Consider the following 21,081-nt stretch of genomic DNA (forward strand, 5'->3'; position numbering starts at 1 on the left):
CTCTACCCCTCCCATTTACATTACATTAATTTAGCAGGTGCTTTTATCCAAACGATCTACAGTAAGTCTCTTTCTACCCCTTTCTGTTTCTTCACTTTCTCTCTATCTTTCCACATCTCACTCTATCCCCCTCTCCTCTCTGCCCCCTCTCTCTCTCTTTCCCTCTCTCCTCTCTCTCTTTTGCTCTCTCTCCCCCTCTCCGTGCTTAATTCACCGTGGGACTCCTGTGTCTGAGACGACACCCATCTAATTGACTAATTCATTCTCCGTCGTTAAATATTTATTTAATCTACCTTCAGCTGTTCACAAAGGTGCCCTTTGTTTGGTTCCGACTATCCATTAAAACAGTGGCACAAAATGGCGGGACCGTTTTCATGTTATTACAGAAATACTTTCAGACCCCTCCCCTCCCCATCACTAGGCTAATAAAGACAGGAGAAGGCTAATGTAAGTCTAAAATTAAGTGTTTATTAGTGTAAGTAGAAGACTCTGAAGCTGCTGAGAATTTAAACAGGGCAAATTTTTTCATTTATCCTAATTCATTGTTTTTTTTTTTTTGTTTTTTTTTGTACACCATTTGCCTGCACATTAATGACTGTTAAGGGAAAGAAAAGTGAAAGACAGGAAATATTAAAATTGAAAGATTTAAGGTTCCACTTGAATATTGATACCAAAGTTCCGTCATTCTGGGCTCTGACGGACATTAGAGCAGGGCCACAGTGTGAACAGTGGTGTGCTGCACTCATGCTGTACCTGGGGAGTCTGCACTGCCTGTCAGACCCAGTGTTTACAGACCCAGTGTTTTACAGACCCAGGGTTTACAGACATAGGGATTTACAGACCCAGTGTTTTACAAACCCAGGGATTTACAGTTTTACAGCAAACTGCTGCTGTTCTGTTTAATCCGGATCTGTTTCCACTTCCAATTCGTTAAAAGTGACGAGATCTATGATGGCTTTATCTGTTTCGGTAAGTTTGAGATAATTGCATTACATAATTAATTGATCATTTATGTGTGTGTGTGTGTGTGTGTCTGTTCTTAATTTCTGACTGCTGGTAACATACCAACAAGTGTAAATGACTGTGTGCTCATAGCTTGAGTCTGGGAGATGTGTGTAAAATCAGAAAACCATTTATAAAAGAGCTCACTGCTCTCTGAAATGGGATGTGAAATACAGGCGGGTTGTTTGTTTGGGTCTGTTTTGATTGTGTGTGTGAGTGAGAGATGTGTGTGTGAGATGTGTGTGAGTGATGTGTATGTAAGAGATGTGTGTGTGTGAGAGAGGTGTGTGTGAGAGATTTGTAATTGAGAGATGTGTGTGTGAGAGATGTGTGTTTGAGAGATGTGTGTGTGAGAGATGTGTGTGTGAGATGTGTAAGTGAGAGATGTGTGCGAGAGATGTGTGAGTGAGAGATGTGTAAGTGAGAGATGTGTAAGTGAGAGATGTGTGAGTGAGAGATGTGTAAGTGAGAGATGTGTGTGTGAGAGATGTGTGTGTGAGAGATGTGTGTGTGAGAGATGTGTGAGTGAGAGATGTGTAAGTGAGAGATGTGTGTGTAAGAGATGTGTGTGAGTGAGAGATGTGTGTGTGAGAGATGTGTGAGTGAGAGATGTGTAAGTGAGAGATGTGTGTGTGAGAGATGTGTAAGTGAGAGATGTGTGTGTGAGAGATGTGTAAGTGAGAGATGTGTGAGTGAGAGATGTGTGAGTGAGAGATGTGTAAGTGAGAGATGTGTGTGTGAGAGATGTGTAAGTGAGAGATGTGTGTGTGAGAGATGTGTAAGTGAGAGATGTGTGAGTGAGAGATGGTCACAGACTCTGTGTGGTGCCCCAGGTTCTGGCGGACGCCGTCTCCCGTCTGGTGGTGGACAAGTTCAGCGAGCTGACGGACAACTTCACGTCCCCCCACGCGCGGCGGAAAGTCCTGGCGGGAGTCGTCATGACGACAGGTACGCTGCCATCTCCGTTTACGTGGAGACGCTCTTAAGCCGGACACCCACCGCACGCGTAACGACCGCGAGCGCACTACGCGCGTAACTGAAGCGTAGTTGAAGTACTGTTATAACAACGGCAGCGGGCGACGTCGTCTCCACCAGATGCGAACGCGTCGCAAACCGGCTGTGAAGCTCGCGCGACACAAGCGAACTGAAGCGTAGTTTTTCGCTTCTGTTCTATTTTTTCGGCTTGTCGCGCGTCACGATGCCCTGTTTATACACAGAAATATGCTCTAAAATGGTAGGTATACATGCTCTAATTTATATTTCATCCTTATATTACTGGGGGTGTGTCCCTAGTTCCCTCTTGCAGTAGTGGAGAACAAGATAAAACCAGATAAACACCAGATATTTTATAAGCAGCTAAAAAATACAAGCCTTTTCGTTTTTGTATTGTCCTTGCAGAAAAAAAAAAAAACTGGAACCTGGGGAAAAGGCAAACTTAGGTTTGCTATCTTATTTTGCGGAGGGGGTGGGGTAAATTTGAAAATACACCACAGAAAGACGTAGCCTATTGAATGATGTAGAAGTGAATGCACCGAGCAGCGGTTTGTTAGCTCGAGTGTTGGAAGGTAGTTTTTAACTAACCGTTGCTCAGCCTATTTGACTTCTCCGATGTCTTCATTCGCCGTGCTTTCAAAAAGCCTTTATTGCACTTGTACTTCAAAGCTTACGGTGTTCATGGCGTTGTGGTGTTCATATCCCTTCAAGATTAAACTGTTATGCTATCTTTTTGATGATTAGCTGATTTTACTAAATCTGATCCTATACATGTATTGACGTGAATGACAAGACGACAAGGGAATTCCCAATGGTTGATTACGGATTATTTATTATTATTATGATCATCACATATTCTCCATGAAATTGGCACGCTTGTTAACCAAGCAAATAAATTAATACAGTTTGAGATTGATTATTATGCAGGCTACGTTGCGATTTAAGCTTATGGTAATTCTTGAAAGCGTTTACTTTCTCACGTATCTACCTGAGTTAATGAAATATTACCAAATTAACAAACTGAAAAGGGTCTCTCGCCAAGTATTCACTTAACCCATAATCAACAGTCGTGAACAAACGTGAAATACACGATGTAATCCCACTGCAGACTGCGAGAGCTACTAGGAATATAGAGCTTTTACCAAGCCTTTGCGCGACACAAACGGAACCAGTGGAGACACGCGCCGCGCTGCTTACACGACGCGTGCGGTGGGTGCCCGGCGTTAGATTCCCGCGGCCCGTTAAACGGACTCTCATGAGGGGGTGCTTTTCCCCGCACGGTTCTCACCTCCTGAGTCTCACTTGTGCCGCTTTGCAGGGCACGTTTTTACATATTGGTTAGTTTTAGAGACTGTGCGCAGGCCTTCCCGTTCAGCCATCTTTAACCCCCCTGCCCCCCCCCCCCCCCCCCCACCCCTCAGGCACTGACGTCAAAGAAGCCCAGGTGATCTGCGTTTCCACGGGAACAAAGTGCATAAACGGAGAGTACATGAGCGACCGCGGCCTGGCGCTGAACGACTGTCACGCGGAGATAATCGCCCGGCGCTCCCTCATCCGGTACCTGTACACGGAGCTGGAGCACTTCCTCTGGTGAGTCAGCCGCCCGCGCGGCACACGCGTCTACAGCTGCCCTGAAGGGTGACTCGTCTCAGGCCCAAAACATGCCCTACGTATGTGGCATGCACGCAAATGAGTACGCGGGGCTGAGGCACTGCACACGCACGGCCCGGTCGCTCATACTCGACCTGAGCTCTCACGTCCATGTGGAGGTAATAAACCGGAGTCCTCTAGGGGGCGATCCAGGACAATTGTGAAAGGCTAATCGGAAAACAGCAGACATGGAAGAAGACTGCGTCCTCCTGTTGTCACCTGCTACAGCTTGTGTTGCGTTAAGGACTTCAGGTGACACATTGTAGAACGCAACGATGCGTGAACCCGACTTTGCGTAGCTCGAAGCGTCTGCGTTCGCATACTTACATGGGGTATGTTTCCGGCCTTGGTGTCGTCGTGTAGTAATTACACAGGCAAAACCAGCATGTGTTAGGATGGTGCTCATAAAAAAAAATGTTTTAATGAGAAATAAAATATAAGAAGTATGATATTATATAATATGATGTTATATAAGTACTAAAAAGTTGAACCCGTCCCTGGACAGATTACAGAAACAGGCATGTCAAAAAAAGAAGTTTTATTGCAAGTAAATTGCTGAATCTGAAATGTGTTAAACTGCTTTTGTGCAGAAGCTGAACCTATGTATTCGGCTGATATTTAGCATTTATGGAAAATAATATGTATGACTTGGTAGACCCAAGTTTTGCATTTCTCTGTTATTGTTATGTGGGAGTGTTGTAGGCAATTGTTTGCTTTAAAGTTGAGTGCGCTTAGTGCTCAGAGGTAGCATGTTCTAGAAGACGAGGCGCTAAATAAAGATTGATTGATTGAATTGGTGGTTGATGGGGCATGGGGCGCTCATCAAAGTGGTAATAAACTTCTGCGAACAAGGTTTGTTATCGCAGCTCTTAATATGTCTCCCCAGTTTCAATTAACGAGCTAATTTAGGCTTATTAGGCACCCAATTGAATTATGGCTAATGTTAACGAACGTTAGCGCCAACCTGCGCGGGCAGGAACCCTTCGCGGCGCTGAATCCATTGCATCCCCCTCAGTAGGGGGCGGCCATTTTGGCTCAGACTCCTGTGGTAACTACCGTGGGCCTCCTTTCCCGCCCTTGCAGCAACAGCAAAGAGGAGCACCAGAAGTCGATATTCGTCAGGTGCGAGAAGCACGGCTACCGGCTGAAGGACAACGTGCAGTTCCACCTGTACATCAGCACCTCGCCCTGCGGAGACGCCCGAATCTTCTCGCCCCACGAAGCGGGCGTGGAAGGTAACCCGCGCTCCGGCCCTGCGTGCGTTAATTTGCTGTTTTATTTACCCCTAAACGAAGAGAAGAAATCTCACTCTCTCTGTATGTTCCTCATACAAACAGAGAGAGGTACTGATGGAGAGGGGGTCATAGCACAGAAAGTTCTATGGTAAGGGGGTGGGGGGGTGGTGAGTCAGGGCCATGGTCTCCCATTCCACACTTCTAATAGTCGCACACCCCCCACCCGCACCCCCACGGTGTTTGAGTGAGCAGTGCGCAGGATGATCAGCAGCTCTAACACTCCCCGTCCTCTTTAAAATCAGGGCCTTGCTCTGACTCATTCTCTCAACTGTTTCCTCCCCCCCCCCCCTTCATATCGAGTGGAGAATGAAACCTGTAGCAGTTTGTACTGATGGTTTTTTTTTCTCGTGGTGGAAAGGAGCAGTCTGTGTACGTTAACCAGTTGCATACGAGCGTCTCATTTCCCCCTCTGCACGATGCTTAAAAGTGAAACGAGTAACTGTAAAATTAAAAACTAATCGTAACATTGATGAAAAGGAGTGTGTGGCTCTTTGACCTGACGGCGGGCTCCTAAGCAGTCACACACACATTAGTGGCAGGTTTTTAAAAAAATCCTTCTCGTCCTGCTCAGAGTAGGAGCTAACATCGATTTAACCACAATTTAACCGTTTCAGGATTCAGACGAGTGGTGTTTCAGGATTCAGACTCAGGATGTTGTAGAGATGGTCTTAATTCAACATGGCGTCTGTACACAGAGTCTATCAACAAAGATTAATTTGATTCACTTTTTTTTTTTTTTTTTTGCTTTGCTGTGCAACATATTGTAATTATATTAAATTTAGTGCTGGTAGTGAATTAAATCTCTTTGACTGATTATTTTATTTAATTAAGTTAATAGATATGTTCTGCACTTGTAATTCCTTTTTTCCCGTTCTTTTTTAATTAGCACTATCTTCTGGGGCCCGAATCTGCATCACAAATATAATGCAATAATTTTTATAATTGGAGCTGCTTCATTTTTTATTATTTTTTTGCTGTTATTAATTCTTTAAATGGCCTCATGTCATAGTGCTTTGACGCATACATAATTGTTTTTTGGCCTACTGCCGCAGACGAGGTAAAAGATGAAAAGAAAAGGATTATTTGTTTCTTGTTGTGATTTTCTCACGAGGTAGTCTCTGTCATTGCTCTCTTCCCCAGACCAGGGGGACAGGCACCCCAACAGGAAGGCTCGGGGGCAGCTGCGGACGAAAATCGAGTCGGGGGAGGGGACGATCCCCGTGAGGTCCAGCAACACCATTCAGACGTGGGACGGGGTGCTGCAGGGAGAGAGGCTACTGACCATGTCCTGCAGCGACAAAATCGCCAGGTCAGTTATCCCCAGAACTAGTGAACTCTGCCTGGTCAGTTATCCTCAGACCCAGTGAACTCTCTGCCAGGTCAGTTACCCTCAGACCCAGTGGACTCTGCCTGGTCAGTTATCCTCAGACCCAGTGAACTCTCTGCCTGGTCAGTTATCCTCAGACCCAGTGAACTCTCTGTCTGGTCAGTTATCCCCTATGTGCAATGAAAATCAGAAATTATGAACAGTCAAAATCAAAAATGGCTATGAGAAATCAAAATCAAAAATGGTTACGTACTGTCAAAATCGTGATATTTCACGATTTTACGCCTGTTTATTGAGTGGAGATTCTAATAAAATTACAGTTTAACTAATCAGAACTTACTGTTAGTGACCTGCCAATCAGAAGTGATCATACACAACAGACATGCCGTGCCAGACCGTGTTTAGAAATGTCATACTTAAAAATTATAATTATAATTTTCCTGTTTAGTAATCTAAAAATATGCACGTCTTTTTATCTTGGGAAAAGGAGTGCTTTGCAGTCTGTACATGCAGCACGTTCCGCACAAGCTGTTTTTAGTAAAAAGGACACAAGACCCCTCCCAGGGTTGTACCTCCCGAACCCCGCCTGCCCCCCCTCCCTCCCCGCCCCCCGTCTCCTCCTCCCCGGTGCTCTGAGACGGGAGCCGGGCTGAAGTGGCGTGTTATCGGGGGCCCCGGCGCTGTCCGCCCTCGTTGTGACGGCTGCGCGCGGAGCGATAAGGGGGTGTCACCGCCGCGCCGGGCCTGTCGCCGTTAATGAGACGGGTTCGCTCTCTGACACATCGCGCCTCGCTCGCTTCCCCTCACTCGCTCTCCCGCCGTTACTCTGTCCCCCGCCGCCCCCGCAGCGCCGTACCGCCTGTCCCTCATCACTGCAGCTAGCGCACCCTCCCACAGCCTGTTTCACACGTCCCCTATATCCACAGCTCCCCGCTGCTCCCTGCTGCTCCTCATACCTCCCCGCTGCTCCCTGCTGCTCCTCATACCTCCCTACACCTCCCCACTGCCCCTTACTGCTCCCCACAGCCCCTCATACCTCCCCACTGCTCCCTACTGCTCCTCATACCTCCCCACTGCTCCCCACTGCTCCCCACAGCCCCTCATACCTCCCCGCTGCTCCCTGCTGCTCCTCATACCTCCCTACTGCTCCCCACAGCCCTCTACCTCCCACAGCCCCCTACTGCTCCCCACAGCCCCTCATACCTCCCCACTGCTCCCTGCTGCTCCTCATACCTCCCTACACCTCCCCACTGCCCCTTACTGCTCCCCACAGCCCCTCATACCTCCCCACTGCTCCCTACTGCTCCTCATACCTCCCCACTGCTCCCCACAGCCCCTCATACCTCCCGCCCCTGCTGCCCTCTACCTCCCTACTGCTCCCCACAGCCCCTCATACCTCCCCACTGCTCCCTACTGCTCCTCATACCTTCTTCACAGCTCTTCATACCTCCCCCCTGCTCCTTATGCCTCATCCACTGCTCCCTACTGCTCCTCATACCTCCCAGCTGCTCCCTACTGCTCCTCATACCTCCCCGCTGCTCCCTACTGCTCCTCATACCTCCCCACTGCTTCCCACAGCCCCTTATACCTCCCCACTTCTCCCACTGCTCCTCCCAGCCGCATACAGATGCAACAGTTCAAGAACTGGATCCCAGGTGCATTCATAAGGCGGTAATAAACGTGGAAGCAGCAGGTGCACAGCTTCTGTACACAGGCAGCAGTGTCTCCTCAAGGTCTCTCCCCTTTTTAACGATGTGCACATTGATTTCCTGCCCCCCATGGGGAGAATGAATTGGGTTAAGGATGCTGTACTAGTCCTGAGGGAAGTCTCCATACTGCCCAACAGGCTGCTTTTGCTGGGGAAGCATGCGCTCTGTTGTGTTAATGCGTGTTGGTGAGGAGGTGGCTGGTACTGGACGGGCGCGTGCGCTGAGCTGGTTTCAGCCCCCGCAGGTTTCTCGGCCTCAATGAGAGCGAGCGCCGAACAGCCAGGTCAGTCTGGCCTGAGGCTGACCCCAGCCGTTAGCCGTGGGCTATTCCCCGCCCGGCGGGGGTAACAGTGTGGGGGGGGGTCTGACGAGCCGAACCGCGTCCCCTCTGCCGACGCCGCGCGGCTCTAAGTCATTACGAATCTCGGGGGGGGGGGGGAGTAAATTTTCTCTATTTTTGTCCTGTTATTCTCTCCCGTCTGATTGTGAGTCACACCTCGGGGGAAGTAAAGTGAGAAGGGGCTCAATTTGCCGGCTGAAGTAGCCGCGCGCGCTCAGGGCGGCGGGTGTTCCGCGCGGCTGATTGGCTGAACTCCGCCCGTTCACTCGGTCCCCCAATCACTTGAGCCCGCTCTCCCCGGAACGCACCGGCGGGTGCGGAGGAGCACGCCTCGCCTTGATTAGGCCTTTTGATTGTGCGGAGCAAAGTGCCCCGTCCCGCTGGGACTTTTAACGGGAGGGGGGGCGCAGGTGGAGGGGGTGGGGGGGGTATCACTAATGGTAATGGTCGTGTAAACTTTCCTCTTAGTTTGGGAAAGGTGCGCTGTTCCCCACACCTGAAGTTCTCTCTCAGTCTGGCTTCGAGCCCTGATGAGGCTCAGGGGTTAGAGCCCTGGAGCGTGGAAGCAGGGAGGAGCAGTTAAGCATGAAATTAAGCATTAACTCGCAATTTACCATCCCTATTTACAGCTTAACAAGAACAGAGAAGCTGTGATTTACAGGAGTATGAAGTATGCAGCTTCTGACTGGCACACAGGCTGTTTTTGTTTTTATAGCTTGGTGAAGTTGTGACTGTTCCTGCCTGTTCTGTGCGGCTGAGTTTAGTTGTTCCTACGTGTTCTGTGTAGCTGAGTTTAGCTGTTCCTGCGTGTTCTGTGTGGCTGAGTTTGGCTGTTCCTGCGTGTTCTGTGTGGCTGAGTTTAGCTGTTCCTGCGTGTTCTGTGTGGCTGAGTTTAACTGTTCCTGCATGTTCTGTGTAGCTGAGTTTGGCTGTTCCTGCGTGTTCTGTGTGGCTGAGTTTGACTGTTCCTGCGTGTTCTGTGTGGCTGAGTTTAGCTGTTCCTGCGTGTTCTGTGTGGCTGAGTTTGGCTGTTCCTGCGTGTTCTGTGTGGCTGAGTTTGACTGTTCCTGCGTGTTCTGTGTGGCTGAGTTTGGCTGTTCCTGCGTGTTCTGTGTGGCTGAGTTTAGCTGTTCCTGCGTGTTCTGTGTGGCTGAGTTTGACGGCTGTTCGGGCGTGTTCTGTGTGGCTGAGTTTGGCTGTTCCTGCGTGTTCTGTGTGGCTGAGTTTGGCTGTTCCTGCGTGTTCTGTGTGGCTGAGTTTGGCTGTTCCTGCGTGTTCTGTGTGGCTGAGTTTGACTGTTCCTGCGTGTTCTGTGTGGCTGAGTTTGGCTGTTCCTGCGTGTTCTGTGTGGCTGAGTTTGACGGCTGTTCGGGCGTGTTCTGTGTGGCTGAGTTTAGCTGTTCCTGCGTGTTCTGTGTGGCTGAGTTTGACTGTTCCTGCGTGTTCTGTGTGGCTGAGTTTGACTGTTCCTGCGTGTTCTGTGTGGCTGAGTTTGGCTGTTCCTGCGTGTTCTGTGTGGCTGAGTTTAGCTGTTCCTGCGTGTTCTGTGTGGCTGAGTTTGACGCGTTCCTGCGTGTTCTCCGCAGGTGGAACGTGGTGGGGGTCCAGGGCTCGCTCATGAGCTACTTCACGGAGCCCATCTACTTCTCCAGCATCATCCTGGGCAGCCTGTACCACGCCGACCACCTCTCCCGCGCCATGTACCAGCGCATCGCCGACATCGAGGACCTGCCCCAGCAGTTCACCCTCAACCGACCCCTGCTCAGCGGTGAGCCCCCCGCCCCCCCCCGGCCGTACACCAGACCCCCCCTCTGCAGAGGCTGCGCTTCGCCTGCCGGAAAAGTCCACCAGCAGAGCATCACTGATTTTCTCCGAGTCGCACCTCGTTGTTTTCGCTCTGTTTTAGTCGTTTAGCCGACACCCCTAAACGGAATCGCGTCTGACTGAGCGCTCACAATAAGCTTATCAACTGGCAGGAACACATTTGAAATAAAGCGTAATCAAAAGAAGGTTTCTGTAATGAATACACTGTCATGTAAGTGCCAGACTTAAAGAGATCCATTAGTAGCCCGTAGCAGGAGCACCGTAACAGTAATTAACCGCAGCGGCAGTTGTACAGCGCGGCTTTGGATCACTAAATCATGGGCAGCAGTGGGAGAAATGAGTGTGTCTGAGTTACAGAACCTTGTGTAATGTATTCTGTCAGAAGGTGTCTAATGCAGTGGTGTGGTAGTTATGGTGTTATGTAATTACAGGAATTTAGCAGACGCTCTTATCCAGAGCGACTTTCATCGTATCCAGTTATACAGCTGGATAAATACTGGAGCGATGCAGGTTTAGTACCTTGCTCAGGGGTACAACGGCAGTGTCCTACCAAGGAATCGAACCTGCGACCTTTAGGTTACAGGACCAACTCCTTAGCCGTTATACTACACTGCCGCCTAGTAGTAGTGGGGGGTGTGTGTAATGCAGTGCTGTAGTAGAGGGGTGTGTGTAATGCAGTGATGTAGTATAGGGGGTGTGTGTAATGCAGTGCTGTAGTAGAGGGGGTGTGTGTAATGCAGTGCTGTAGTATAGGGGGTGTGTGTAATGCAGTGTTGCGGTAAGGGGGTGTGTGTAATGCAGTGCTGTAGTAGGGGGGTGTGTGTGTAATGCAGTGCTGGTTTGGCAGTGTTATTGATGTACTCTTCTCAGTGCCTCTGTGTAGTGAACGCATCGGACAGCCTGGCTGTCAGCCTGGGCTCCCATCTCAACCCCGGTCTCCCCAGTGCCCGGCTCCCAAATCAGCTTGTTACCGGTTAGGACCTGGGGGGGGGGGGCAGCAGCAGAGCACCGTAATGTTCCCCCACAGCACACGCGATCCATCAGCATCATCGCCACGTCAGCCAGCGTGTTCGTCTGTCTGCCCGCCCCGTCCCACGCCCCTGCCCTCCCCTCCCCTCCTCTCCAAAAACCGCAGAGGGGGGCGGGTAATGGAGCGGCAGTTAACCTTCTCCGGTTAGGGGATCACAGGGAGGGCGGGCGCGTCCCGCTCCCCTCTTCGCCGTTAAATCGCTCGCGGGTTCGCGGTGTCCCGGGCCGGTGCTGCAGAATCTCCCCCGTCAGCAGTGTGCAGCGTGCAGAGGCTCGGGGAGTGCATGCATCACTTACCGCTGACACCTCCTCATCATCGAGCGCTTCCCACCGCCCCCATCCACCAGCACTGTGGAACAGCCTTACCGCCATCTCTACGCCCTCAGTCCCGTCCAGCGCTGTGGAACAGCCTTACCACCATCACTACGCCCTCAGTCCCGTCCAGCGCTGTGGAACAGCCTTACCGCCATCACTACGCCCTCAGTCCCGTCCAGCGCTGTGGAACAGCCTTACCGCCATCCTACGCCCTCAGTCCCGTCCAGCGCTGTGGAACAGCCTTACCAGCCATCACTACGCCCTCAGTCCCGCCAGCGCTGTGGAACAGCCTTACCGCCATCACTACGCCCCCATCCGCCAGCGCTGTGGAACAGCCTTACCGCCAACACTACGCCCCCATCCGCCAGCGCTGTGGAACAGCCTTACCGCCATCACTACGCCCTCAGTCCCGTCCAGCGCTGTGGAACAGCCTTACCGCCATCGCTACGCCCTCAGTCCCGTCCAGCGCTGTGGAACAGCCTTACCGCCAACACTACGCCCCCATCCGCCAGCGCTGTGGAACAGCCTTACCGCCATCACTACGCCCTCAGTCCCGTCCAGCGCTGTGGAACAGCCTTACCGCCATCACTACGCCCTCAGCCCCGTCCAGCGCTGTGGAACAGCCTTACCTCCATCACTACGCCCTCAGTCCCGTCCAGCGCTGTGGAACAGCCTTACCGCCATCACTACGCCCTCAGTCCCGTCCAGCGCTGTGGAACAGCCTTACCGCCATCACTACGCCCTCAGTCCCGTCCAGCGCTGTGGAACAGCCTTACCGCCATCGCTACGCCCTCAGTCCCGTCCAGCGCTGTGGAACAGCCTTACCGCCATCGCTACGCCCTCAGTCCCGTCCAGCGCTGTGGAACAGCCTTACCGCCAACACTACGCCCTCAGTCCCGTCCAGCGCTGTGGAACAGCCTTACCGCCAACACTACGCCCTCAGTCCCGTCCAGCGCTGTGGAACAGCCTTACCGCCATCACTACGCCCTCAGTCCCGTCCAGCGCTGTGGAACAGCCTTACCGCCATCGCTACGCCCTCAGTCCCGTCCAGCGCTGTGGAACAGCCTTACCGCCAACACTACGCCCTCAGTCCCGTCCAGCGCTGTGGAACAGCCTTACCGCCATCACTACGCCCTCAGTCCCGCCCAGCGCTGTGGAACAGCCTTACCGCCATCGCTACGCCCTCAGTCCCGTCCAGCGCTGTGGAACAGCCTTACCGCCATCGCTACGCCCTCAGTCCCGTCCAGCGCTGTGGAACAGCCTTACCGCCATCGCTACGCCCTCAGTCCCGTCCAGCGCTGTGGAACAGCCTTACCGCCATCACTACGCCCTCAGTCCCGTCCAGCGCTGTGGAACAGCCTTACCGCCATCGCTACGCCCTCAGTCCCGTCCAGCGCTGTGGAACAGCCTTACCGCCAACACTACGCCCTCAGTCCCGTCCAGCGCTGTGGAACAGCCTTACCGCCATCACTACGCCCTCAGTCCCGTCCAGCGCTGTGGAACAGCCTTACCGCCAACACTACGCCCTCAGTCCCGTCCAGCGCTGTGGAACAGCCTTACCGCCATCACTACGCCCTCAGTCCCGTCCAGCGCTGTGGAACAGCCTTACCGCCAACACTACGCCCTCAGTCCCGTCCAGCGCTGTGGAACAGCCTTACCGCCATCGCTACGCCCTCAGTCCCGTCCAGCGCTGTGGAACAGCCTTACCGCCATCGCTACGCCCTCAGTCCCGTCCAGCGCTGTGGAACAGCCTTACCGCCATCGCTACGCCCTCAGTCCCGTCCAGCGCTGTGCTTTACAGTGTACTTTACTGCCTTGGGATTGTTAAGCTGAACCTGCAATAGCTACTGTGTACAATTTAAAGTAGCTTATATATCCTGTTTACTGATGTCACCAAGTACATTTAAAGCACATGCGCACACACACACACACACACACACTCTCACACATTCAGACACACACACACACACACACACTCTCACACACACACACACACACACACACACATATGACACAGTGCTTTGGGGTGGGGTGTCCTATCCTGCTGCATAGCAGCGCGGGTCTCTGAGTCAGAGCAGTGTAGTGTTTGTCTTTGGGGTGTCCTGTCCTGCTGCATAGTAGCACGGGTCTCTGATAGGGCTGTCGTACAGGAGGAAAGCCCCATAATGCTTTCACAAGGCGCGTATCGTGCTCTACACTGAAGCAGTGGTGAACAGCCACCCTCCGGACATAATCCAGGGAGAGGGGAGGGGGAAGGCCCCCCACGGTGCCAAACGGATGTGAAATTGCTGTGATGTAATTGGACGGAGCAAGAAGTGGTGCACTCTGGGGCACGATAACATTTATTAGTGTGACACTTAACTCTCACAGACCCTTTAATCCATAGTACTGCTCCAGGCCCTGATTCTACTTAATACACGTCTTTATAATGCTCTCTCTCTCTCTCTCTCTCTCTCTCTCTCTCTCTCTTTCTCTGCCTTTCTCACCTCTTTATCTCGCCCCTCTCTCCTTCTCTCTCCCCTCTCTCACCTCTCTTTTTCACCTCTCTCCCTCTCTGTCCTCTCTCACCTCTCCCTCTCTTTTTCCCTCTCCCCCCTCGCTCTCTCTCTGTCTCCCCCCTCCTCCCTGCCTCTCTCTAAAATTCAAATTCAAATGCATGATGTATATTTGTACATATTGCCAAAGCATGAGTACAACAAACATAGAATAAACGGATAAACAAAATACAACTTTGTGTGTGTGTGGTATTAGCGTATGTTTGCTTGTGTAATCTCATGTCATGTGTAAATTAGGTGAAACAGTGAATATAACATATTCAGTAATTAATAAAAGTATATCTCTAACCCCCCCTCCCCCCCCCCTCCCCCACCCTGTCTCCCTACCTCTCTCTCGCTCTCTCCCCTCCCTCCCTCCCTCCCCTCTCTCTCCCCCCCCTCTTTCCTCCCTCCCTCCCTCCCTCCCCTCTCCCTCCCCTCCCTCCCCTCTCCCCCCCCCAGGTATAAGTAACGCGGAAGCTCGGCAGCCAGGCAAGGCTCCTAACTTCAGTGTGAACTGGACGGTGGGGGACCAGGCGCTGGAGGTGATCAACGCCACCACGGGGAAGGACGACATGGGCCGGCCGTCGCGGCTCTGCAAGCAGGCGCTGTACAGCCGCTGGGTCCGCCTGCACTGCAAGGTGAGCAGCGCCAGCGCCTCGCACTTCCTGTGTGACAGCTTCCTCTGTGCCAGTGTGTGCTCATGCACTTCCTGTGTGTCGGCCTGCTCTATGGCAGTCTGCTCACACATGAAACAGGAAATGGCCTCAGAGTTACAGACTGACTGGGTATAAAACAGGAAATGGCCTCAAAGTTACAGAATGACTGGGTATAAAACAGGAAATGATCTCAAAGTTACGGAATGACTGGGTATAAAACAGGAAATTACCTCAGAGTTACGAAATGACTGGGTATAAAACAGGAAATGACTTCAGCCGTGCGGCTTTATTAAACTCCTCATTCACGCTGATGCCAAAATGTGAGCCGCAGAGGGGAAAAAGCCTCACGTTTCACTGAGTTTTAAAATAACTGGACGTGTGATCCAAACTGGACTGTCCCTCCGCCCTGCTACTGGTGAATATAAAGCAGAAAAAGCCGACTGTGCTGGATTTGAGTAAGAGACGGAAGGAATGCGACCGGCCCGCGAACACACCGGGAACCACGGGTCCCTGGAGCAGAGACGGGTCGTTCAGACGTGCTTCTGTTTCGCAGCTCTCCCCCACGCTGAGGATCAAGGTGTCCAAGCCCGGCACGTACCACGAGGCCAAGCAGGCGGCGCTGGAGTACCACAGCGCCAAGCAGACGCTCATCAAGGCCTTCCACACGGCCGGCCTGGGGGCCTGGGTCAAGAAGCCCACGGAGCAGGACCAGTTCTCCCTCAGCTCCTGAGAGGGGGGGGCCGGTCACCGGGCCCGGAGACTTCATACGCTGTGTGTGTGTGTGTGTGTGAGAGAGAGAGAGAGAGAGTGAGTGAGTGTGTGTGCGTATGTATGTGTGTATGTGTATGAGTATGTACATGCATGTGTATATGTGAGAGAGTGAGTGAGTGTGTGCGACTGTGTGTGTGTGTCAGTGTTTGTGTTTGAGTGCAAGCGTGGGCGTGAGCCTGAGCGTGCACGCGTGTGTGTGTGTGTGTATGCATGTGCATGCGTGTATGTCTGAGTGTGTGTGTGCGTATATGTGTGTGTATGCATGTGCATGCGTGTATGTCTGAGTGTGAGTGTGCGTGCGTGTATGTGTTTTCCAAAATTAGATCTGCCCCACCTGTCCTCTGCTTCACTTTTATGTCACTAACCCAACCAAACCCCGACCCCCCCTTAATGTCACTGCTTTATTTTGCCTTTTTCATCACCATTATTAATATTACTGTTATTATTATTATTATTACAGCTACTGTTTTTAAAAGTGAATCATCCTTTCAATTAAGTTGATGTTACTGATCTCTCATTTAACATGAAGTCTTACTGTTTTAACTGGAATCTCCGTAATTATGTTTTTGCTGAATTTTATTTTAGATATGGTTAAGTAGCCTTTTTTAATTAAGTGAAAAGGACAAAAAATAGAGAAACGAGTCAGTTACCTAGAAAACCTTGCCTAAGGAGTATGTTAATGCCAAATACATATGAAGGTCTGGGTTCGGGATAACCACACAGCTGTGTTGGGGGATTCTGGGTATTGCCGCCTCTTCCTGTTTTTTTTTTTTTTTTTTTTTCACCGTCACTGGTCCACCTTTTATTGAAAACACACATGCAATGCTGGTTGTAGTCTGTACAGGCTGTAGTAAAATATATTGAAATGCCTGTTAATTAATTTCTTGTCATTGGTCAAATGTTTACCAATAGTAAAATGCTTGATTGTGTATATTGATTTTAGGTTACCCGAGAAAAAATTAAATACTATAGCATGTCGATTTTACCCTGGGGTGGAGAACGGAAAGCGTTCGAAACACGTGCGTTTTATTCTTTTTTTTTTTTTTTTAAACGAAGAAAAAAAGCGAAGTATCGGAAGCGTCTCACCCTCTAGGATTCACATAGTTGTCCCTAAGACATTTTTCGTTTATTTTTTATTCTCTGAAGACGGATCTGTCTGATCTGATTTTAACTGGGTTATTGTAGAGCTTAATTTGGGGATTACGGCTGGGGTGGTGGTTAAAAATGTTTTTTGAATGATGCACGTTTTATTTTCCAATAAAGCCATCTCTCTGCATGGGATTGTTAAAGGTGAGCCGGGATCAGTCAGTCATTTAGCGCTGTATGAGTATGTTTGTAAAATTTAATGCCAGCATTTTCTATAAAAAAAATACCAACAAACAAACAAAAAAAACCTACAGCTTGTTTAGTGCTTTTTTTAATGTAAATAGCGAAGAAAAACCACCTCTTGCTTGTTGTCCCCCAAAAATTCCTTTTACACCTCTACACGGTCCCCCGACTCAAAGGAGCATGGATTCAGCTGGATGGATTCAAAAGCATTTCGCTCCAGGAATCGCGCTGCTTGCCGCAAATGCTATCCCCACCAACAGCATTGACCTCCAGGGTATTTTACTGTCCACTCATGCACAAGTCAATTAGACTGCAAAAACAAGTTTACTTCACTCTCTCCGTCCCTGGCTCACAAGGTTATTTTATCAGGATATTTTACACTTTTTTGTTTGTTTGTTTGTTTCCGTGATTCTCTGTGATTTCATGTGGGGAAGACGGTGGGGACACCTTTAATGTAAATGGAGTACCGTGTGCTGAATGTACTTGGTTTGTCTACTTGCCTTTGCACCTGACGGAAATTCCGGGAGAAAAGTTAGTTGTTTGGAGAGGCTGCATGGTGATTTCATTTCCAGAGTTAGAGCGATATTGGGAACCTGGGTGGACAATATTTAAAGAATGAGAATTCGAATCGTGGCTCTCGCGTTTTGCGCTTATTGTCTGGCTTTTAATGTAGATACAGCCGCGCACGAGAATCATGGACACGCCCAGTTTCGGGCTAAATTAATAATGCTAGATTTGCCTTCTAATTGAATGCATGTGAGAATCTGTATTTTGAAATGTGGTTAACCTTTCTGCATCAAATGCTGTAAAAGAACGGCATACGTGTCTTTTAAATTATTTTATTTTGATGTTTATTATTATTTTAGATATTCGGAAAGAGACGACTCTGTCTCTTCCCGAGTTTTTCGTACCCATTAGACCCAGTTGTTAATTTATAATAATTTATTACGATAAAAAATATTTTCGGAGGATAATACAGATTACTTGTCATTTACTTCTCTGTTTAAATCGAAACAAGCTCTGCACTGTAATCACTGTCCTACCACCAGTAAGGTTTTCAGAGCTGTAATACCTCTGTCCTGTATTTGCCTTGTAAATGCGGTGGGACTTATGTCGATGGATAACTCCGTATCCAAATTCGTAGTGATTCACATATTCAAATTCAAATCCTTCCGCGTTAACCTGGGTTTCATGCTCGGAATCTCACAACCCGGGGGGGTTGTTGAACTGTGAATATTTAGCCTAACAAAAATAACACGCGCACACCAGTAAGCTTTGTGTTTTAAGTGATTCACTGCTAACAATACTCGGAGACTGAAATGGCAAGTAGCCTAGGCTACTATTAAATTACATTGTCTAAGTATGTAAGGTCGTGCGATATTTTAAACCTGCAGGGCAAGATGGTCGATTTGCGTTTCGGTAATGTATGTGCGAATACGATTTGACCGAGCCGTGCCCGGTCCCTGTGTGCGTGCATTGTGTGTCTGCGCGCGCGCCCGAGTGCGCGTGGCTCAGCAGCAGGGTCACTGCTGACGCGTCGCCTCGAAGGTATGCTGGAGAAAAAGAGACCGTGGGACATTCACCAAAGACGTCGCCGTTTTAACGTCTCCATTTCCCGTCTAAACCAAGAGGTCGGATATTTGACTCTCAAGAAAAATGTCGTCATTTCTGTCATCCTTTGTACACTGATTTAATGTATATTTTATTTGGTTTAAATGAGCCTTCATTGTAAATCTTTTCCTGCTTTGCAAGCCGACTCTGTTTAGTTCAATATTTCTATAGCTGTCGATTGAAAGATGTAAATACTGTGAAACTATAAAATGTTTCAAACTATGGAAATTATATATGTATTGCAAATGGTGGTTAAAAAATACACTCACCAAGTAACGTGTTCGTGTTCAGAAACACAGCTGTCATTTCTGCTCCTGACTCTGGCCTCCGTCCCAGAGCTGCTGTGATTTTCCGCGCGCCTCTTAAAAACGGCCTGTTCGCGTGAAATCATATAATCCCATATTGGCCCCCTCGAAACATGCGAACTTCTCCAGCCCATACGGTTTATTGCTGACACCCTTTAGAACAGCAGTAGGATGGTTTCTGATAGCCAAGTCCTTGCACTGTGTGCGTACATAGCTGGAAAATGCATTGTTGAAATTTATCTTGGTGTAGCCCACACTGGAGCGTGTACATAGTGAAGAAGGTCTGTTTTCTGCGGTAGTCAGTTGTATTGATTAATGACTTTCAACTTCACCTGAGGGGAAAAGGTGGCCCGAGAAGGACCTTCGGATTTTAGACGCTCTTTTTATGCGCTACCGCAAGTGCACCTCGCAAGGAAGTGCGGCGTGGCGAAGGAAGCCGGTGGAGTAGGCTACGGGACCCTTGCTGAAAGCCGCGATGCCGTTCTGCTCGTCTGGATACCGCAGTGGAACTGAACTGTTTCGGCTGTGCGAAAGGGACCAAGTGCAAAATTAATGGGTTTTTTTTGTTTGTTTGATTTCTCTTCACCGTAAAAAGATGTCAGTGGCTGATGTTATGGACAAAGTCGTTCTGGCCAAAACGGCTCGCCATGCCTGTAGTTTTTTTAACAGTGTATTTTTCTGTTTCTTAGTTTTTCTTTCTTTTTCTTTTTTTATCGATGGCCTACATGTCCGAGTGGTCCAGCCTTTCTGACTGTGTTGTATTTGGTGACTGTACTGTTGGGTCCAGTCCTGCCCTTATCTGATCCAGTCCGAACCCACGTGCTGCTCCATTCCAACGTGTCATCTGTAATATCGAAAACGTGAGCCACCTGCATGAGTATCCAACTCTGAAGCTGCACCCAGCATGAGAAAATACTTTTAAGAAACATTCATGTAGAAAATGAACAAAAAATAGATCTTTAAGTGGATAAAAAAAGAATAAATGAGAATTTAGTTTACAGTTGTATGTTGTCTTCCTTTCTGTCCGTTGGAGTGCCGGAATAAAATGTGAAAATGACTCAACTTTCCGTCCAAAATAGACCTGAAGGTTTACAATAGCCTCGCTGCCTCTAACTCCAAACCGCAGCTTTGTCGCGCGCTTAACGTCCATGCTTTTAAATTGCACGTCTGTAAGTAATTGCACGCGCATACAGTACTCATCCAGCTGTATGTTCTTGAGTGATTTTTGCTCTCGTCCACATTGCTCAACGTTATTTCATTTTTTATGCCAAGTAAAATAAATCACAGAGGAGTATAGTTTCGGTGCGATGTTTTACAGGTGTGTAGGCCTATATTCATGTAATACATTTCAATGACTAATTTCATGAATACTACGTTGTATAACAAACAGATAACCCAATTACAAACGCATAGCCTTATTAGATTTATTTATTTATTTAGGGGGACATTGCTGACGAATCAGTGTTGCATGCTCAACAGTATTTTGACCTTAAAAATTGACGCTTTAAATGAGAACGGGAAGTTCAAAGTACGGCTGAGTGAAGTGGGGAATTTAAGAAAACTATTCAGCCACCCGTGTGCACTGCAAATGAGATGTTGATACAAGCGTCTTTTTCCCATTCTAATTCCGCCAGATGGTGACCTTTTCTTTACTCGCAAAACAGAGGAATAAAGTCTCTATTAGTAGCGTTGTAATTGTTGTGACTGGGTTGAAATTGTATTTATGAATGCTTGCGAGCCTCCAGGGACTGGATTGCTTTCCAAACAATGCATCGTTGCCCCAGCCATACTGATCGTGTTTATCGGGTTTTCTCCAGATAGGCTACTTCTATTTTAGTCTTCCCCATCATCTATGCAGGAACGAATTTAAGCATCCCGTTTTACGTTCTTTCGACGTAGCCTATAAAATTAGATGCATTGTATGCTGCAGTGTACGACTATCAAAACATCCACACAGAACTCCAACCTGTTACAAACTGAATGCTAGGTTTTGTTATGAGTGTGACGTATGCAAATCATCTTTCCTCGTAATTTATATCATGCCATTTTCGAGGCAGTAGGGTGTCCATTGTACATGCGTCTGATACTTAGCTCTCTTCCAATTCACCGTGCTGGAGAAAGGCATTGGTTTCCATGCCATTGATGCTTGCTAAGCTTTGTCCTCTGTATTAAATGTTATTTCGGTAATCTGCATGACAATCTCCCTTTGACAGATATGACGTTGTGTCATATCAGCATCCAGCACCTGTGTAACATGAAAATGTCGGTGATAATCTCGCTGTGGATTACCTGTCCGTTCGTCTCCACTCGGGAGCAAACAAACGGAAAAAAGGAAATGTTATCAAGCATCAAGCATATAAACACTCCAGTCCTTGACAGCTTTCTACA

At 49.1% G+C, this 21,081-nt stretch overlaps 1 protein-coding gene across 9 annotated transcripts in view; it reads left to right on the forward strand.

Moving 5' to 3' along the window:
- LOC135240333 (double-stranded RNA-specific editase 1-like) overlaps positions 1-19,691 on the forward strand; it is a 147,721-nt gene extending 128,030 nt beyond the window's left edge. For all 9 annotated transcript variants that reach the window (XM_064309672.1, XM_064309673.1, XM_064309677.1 and 6 more), the window contains 7 exons: positions 1,836-1,950; positions 3,417-3,585; positions 4,729-4,880; positions 6,081-6,249; positions 9,903-10,084; positions 14,481-14,659; positions 15,231-19,691. In XM_064309672.1, the coding sequence (XP_064165742.1) occupies positions 1,836-1,950; positions 3,417-3,585; positions 4,729-4,880; positions 6,081-6,249; positions 9,903-10,084; positions 14,481-14,659; positions 15,231-15,407 (1,143 nt within the window). In that variant the 3' untranslated portion in view covers positions 15,408-19,691. The remainder of the gene's footprint in view (positions 1-1,835; positions 1,951-3,416; positions 3,586-4,728; positions 4,881-6,080; positions 6,250-9,902; positions 10,085-14,480; positions 14,660-15,230) is intronic.
- Positions 19,692-21,081: the final 1,390 nt, after the last annotated feature.

This window comes from Anguilla rostrata, chromosome 15 (assembly GCF_018555375.3).
Source record: "Anguilla rostrata isolate EN2019 chromosome 15, ASM1855537v3, whole genome shotgun sequence".
In the NCBI taxonomy this organism is placed as follows: Eukaryota; Metazoa; Chordata; class Actinopteri; order Anguilliformes; family Anguillidae; genus Anguilla; species Anguilla rostrata.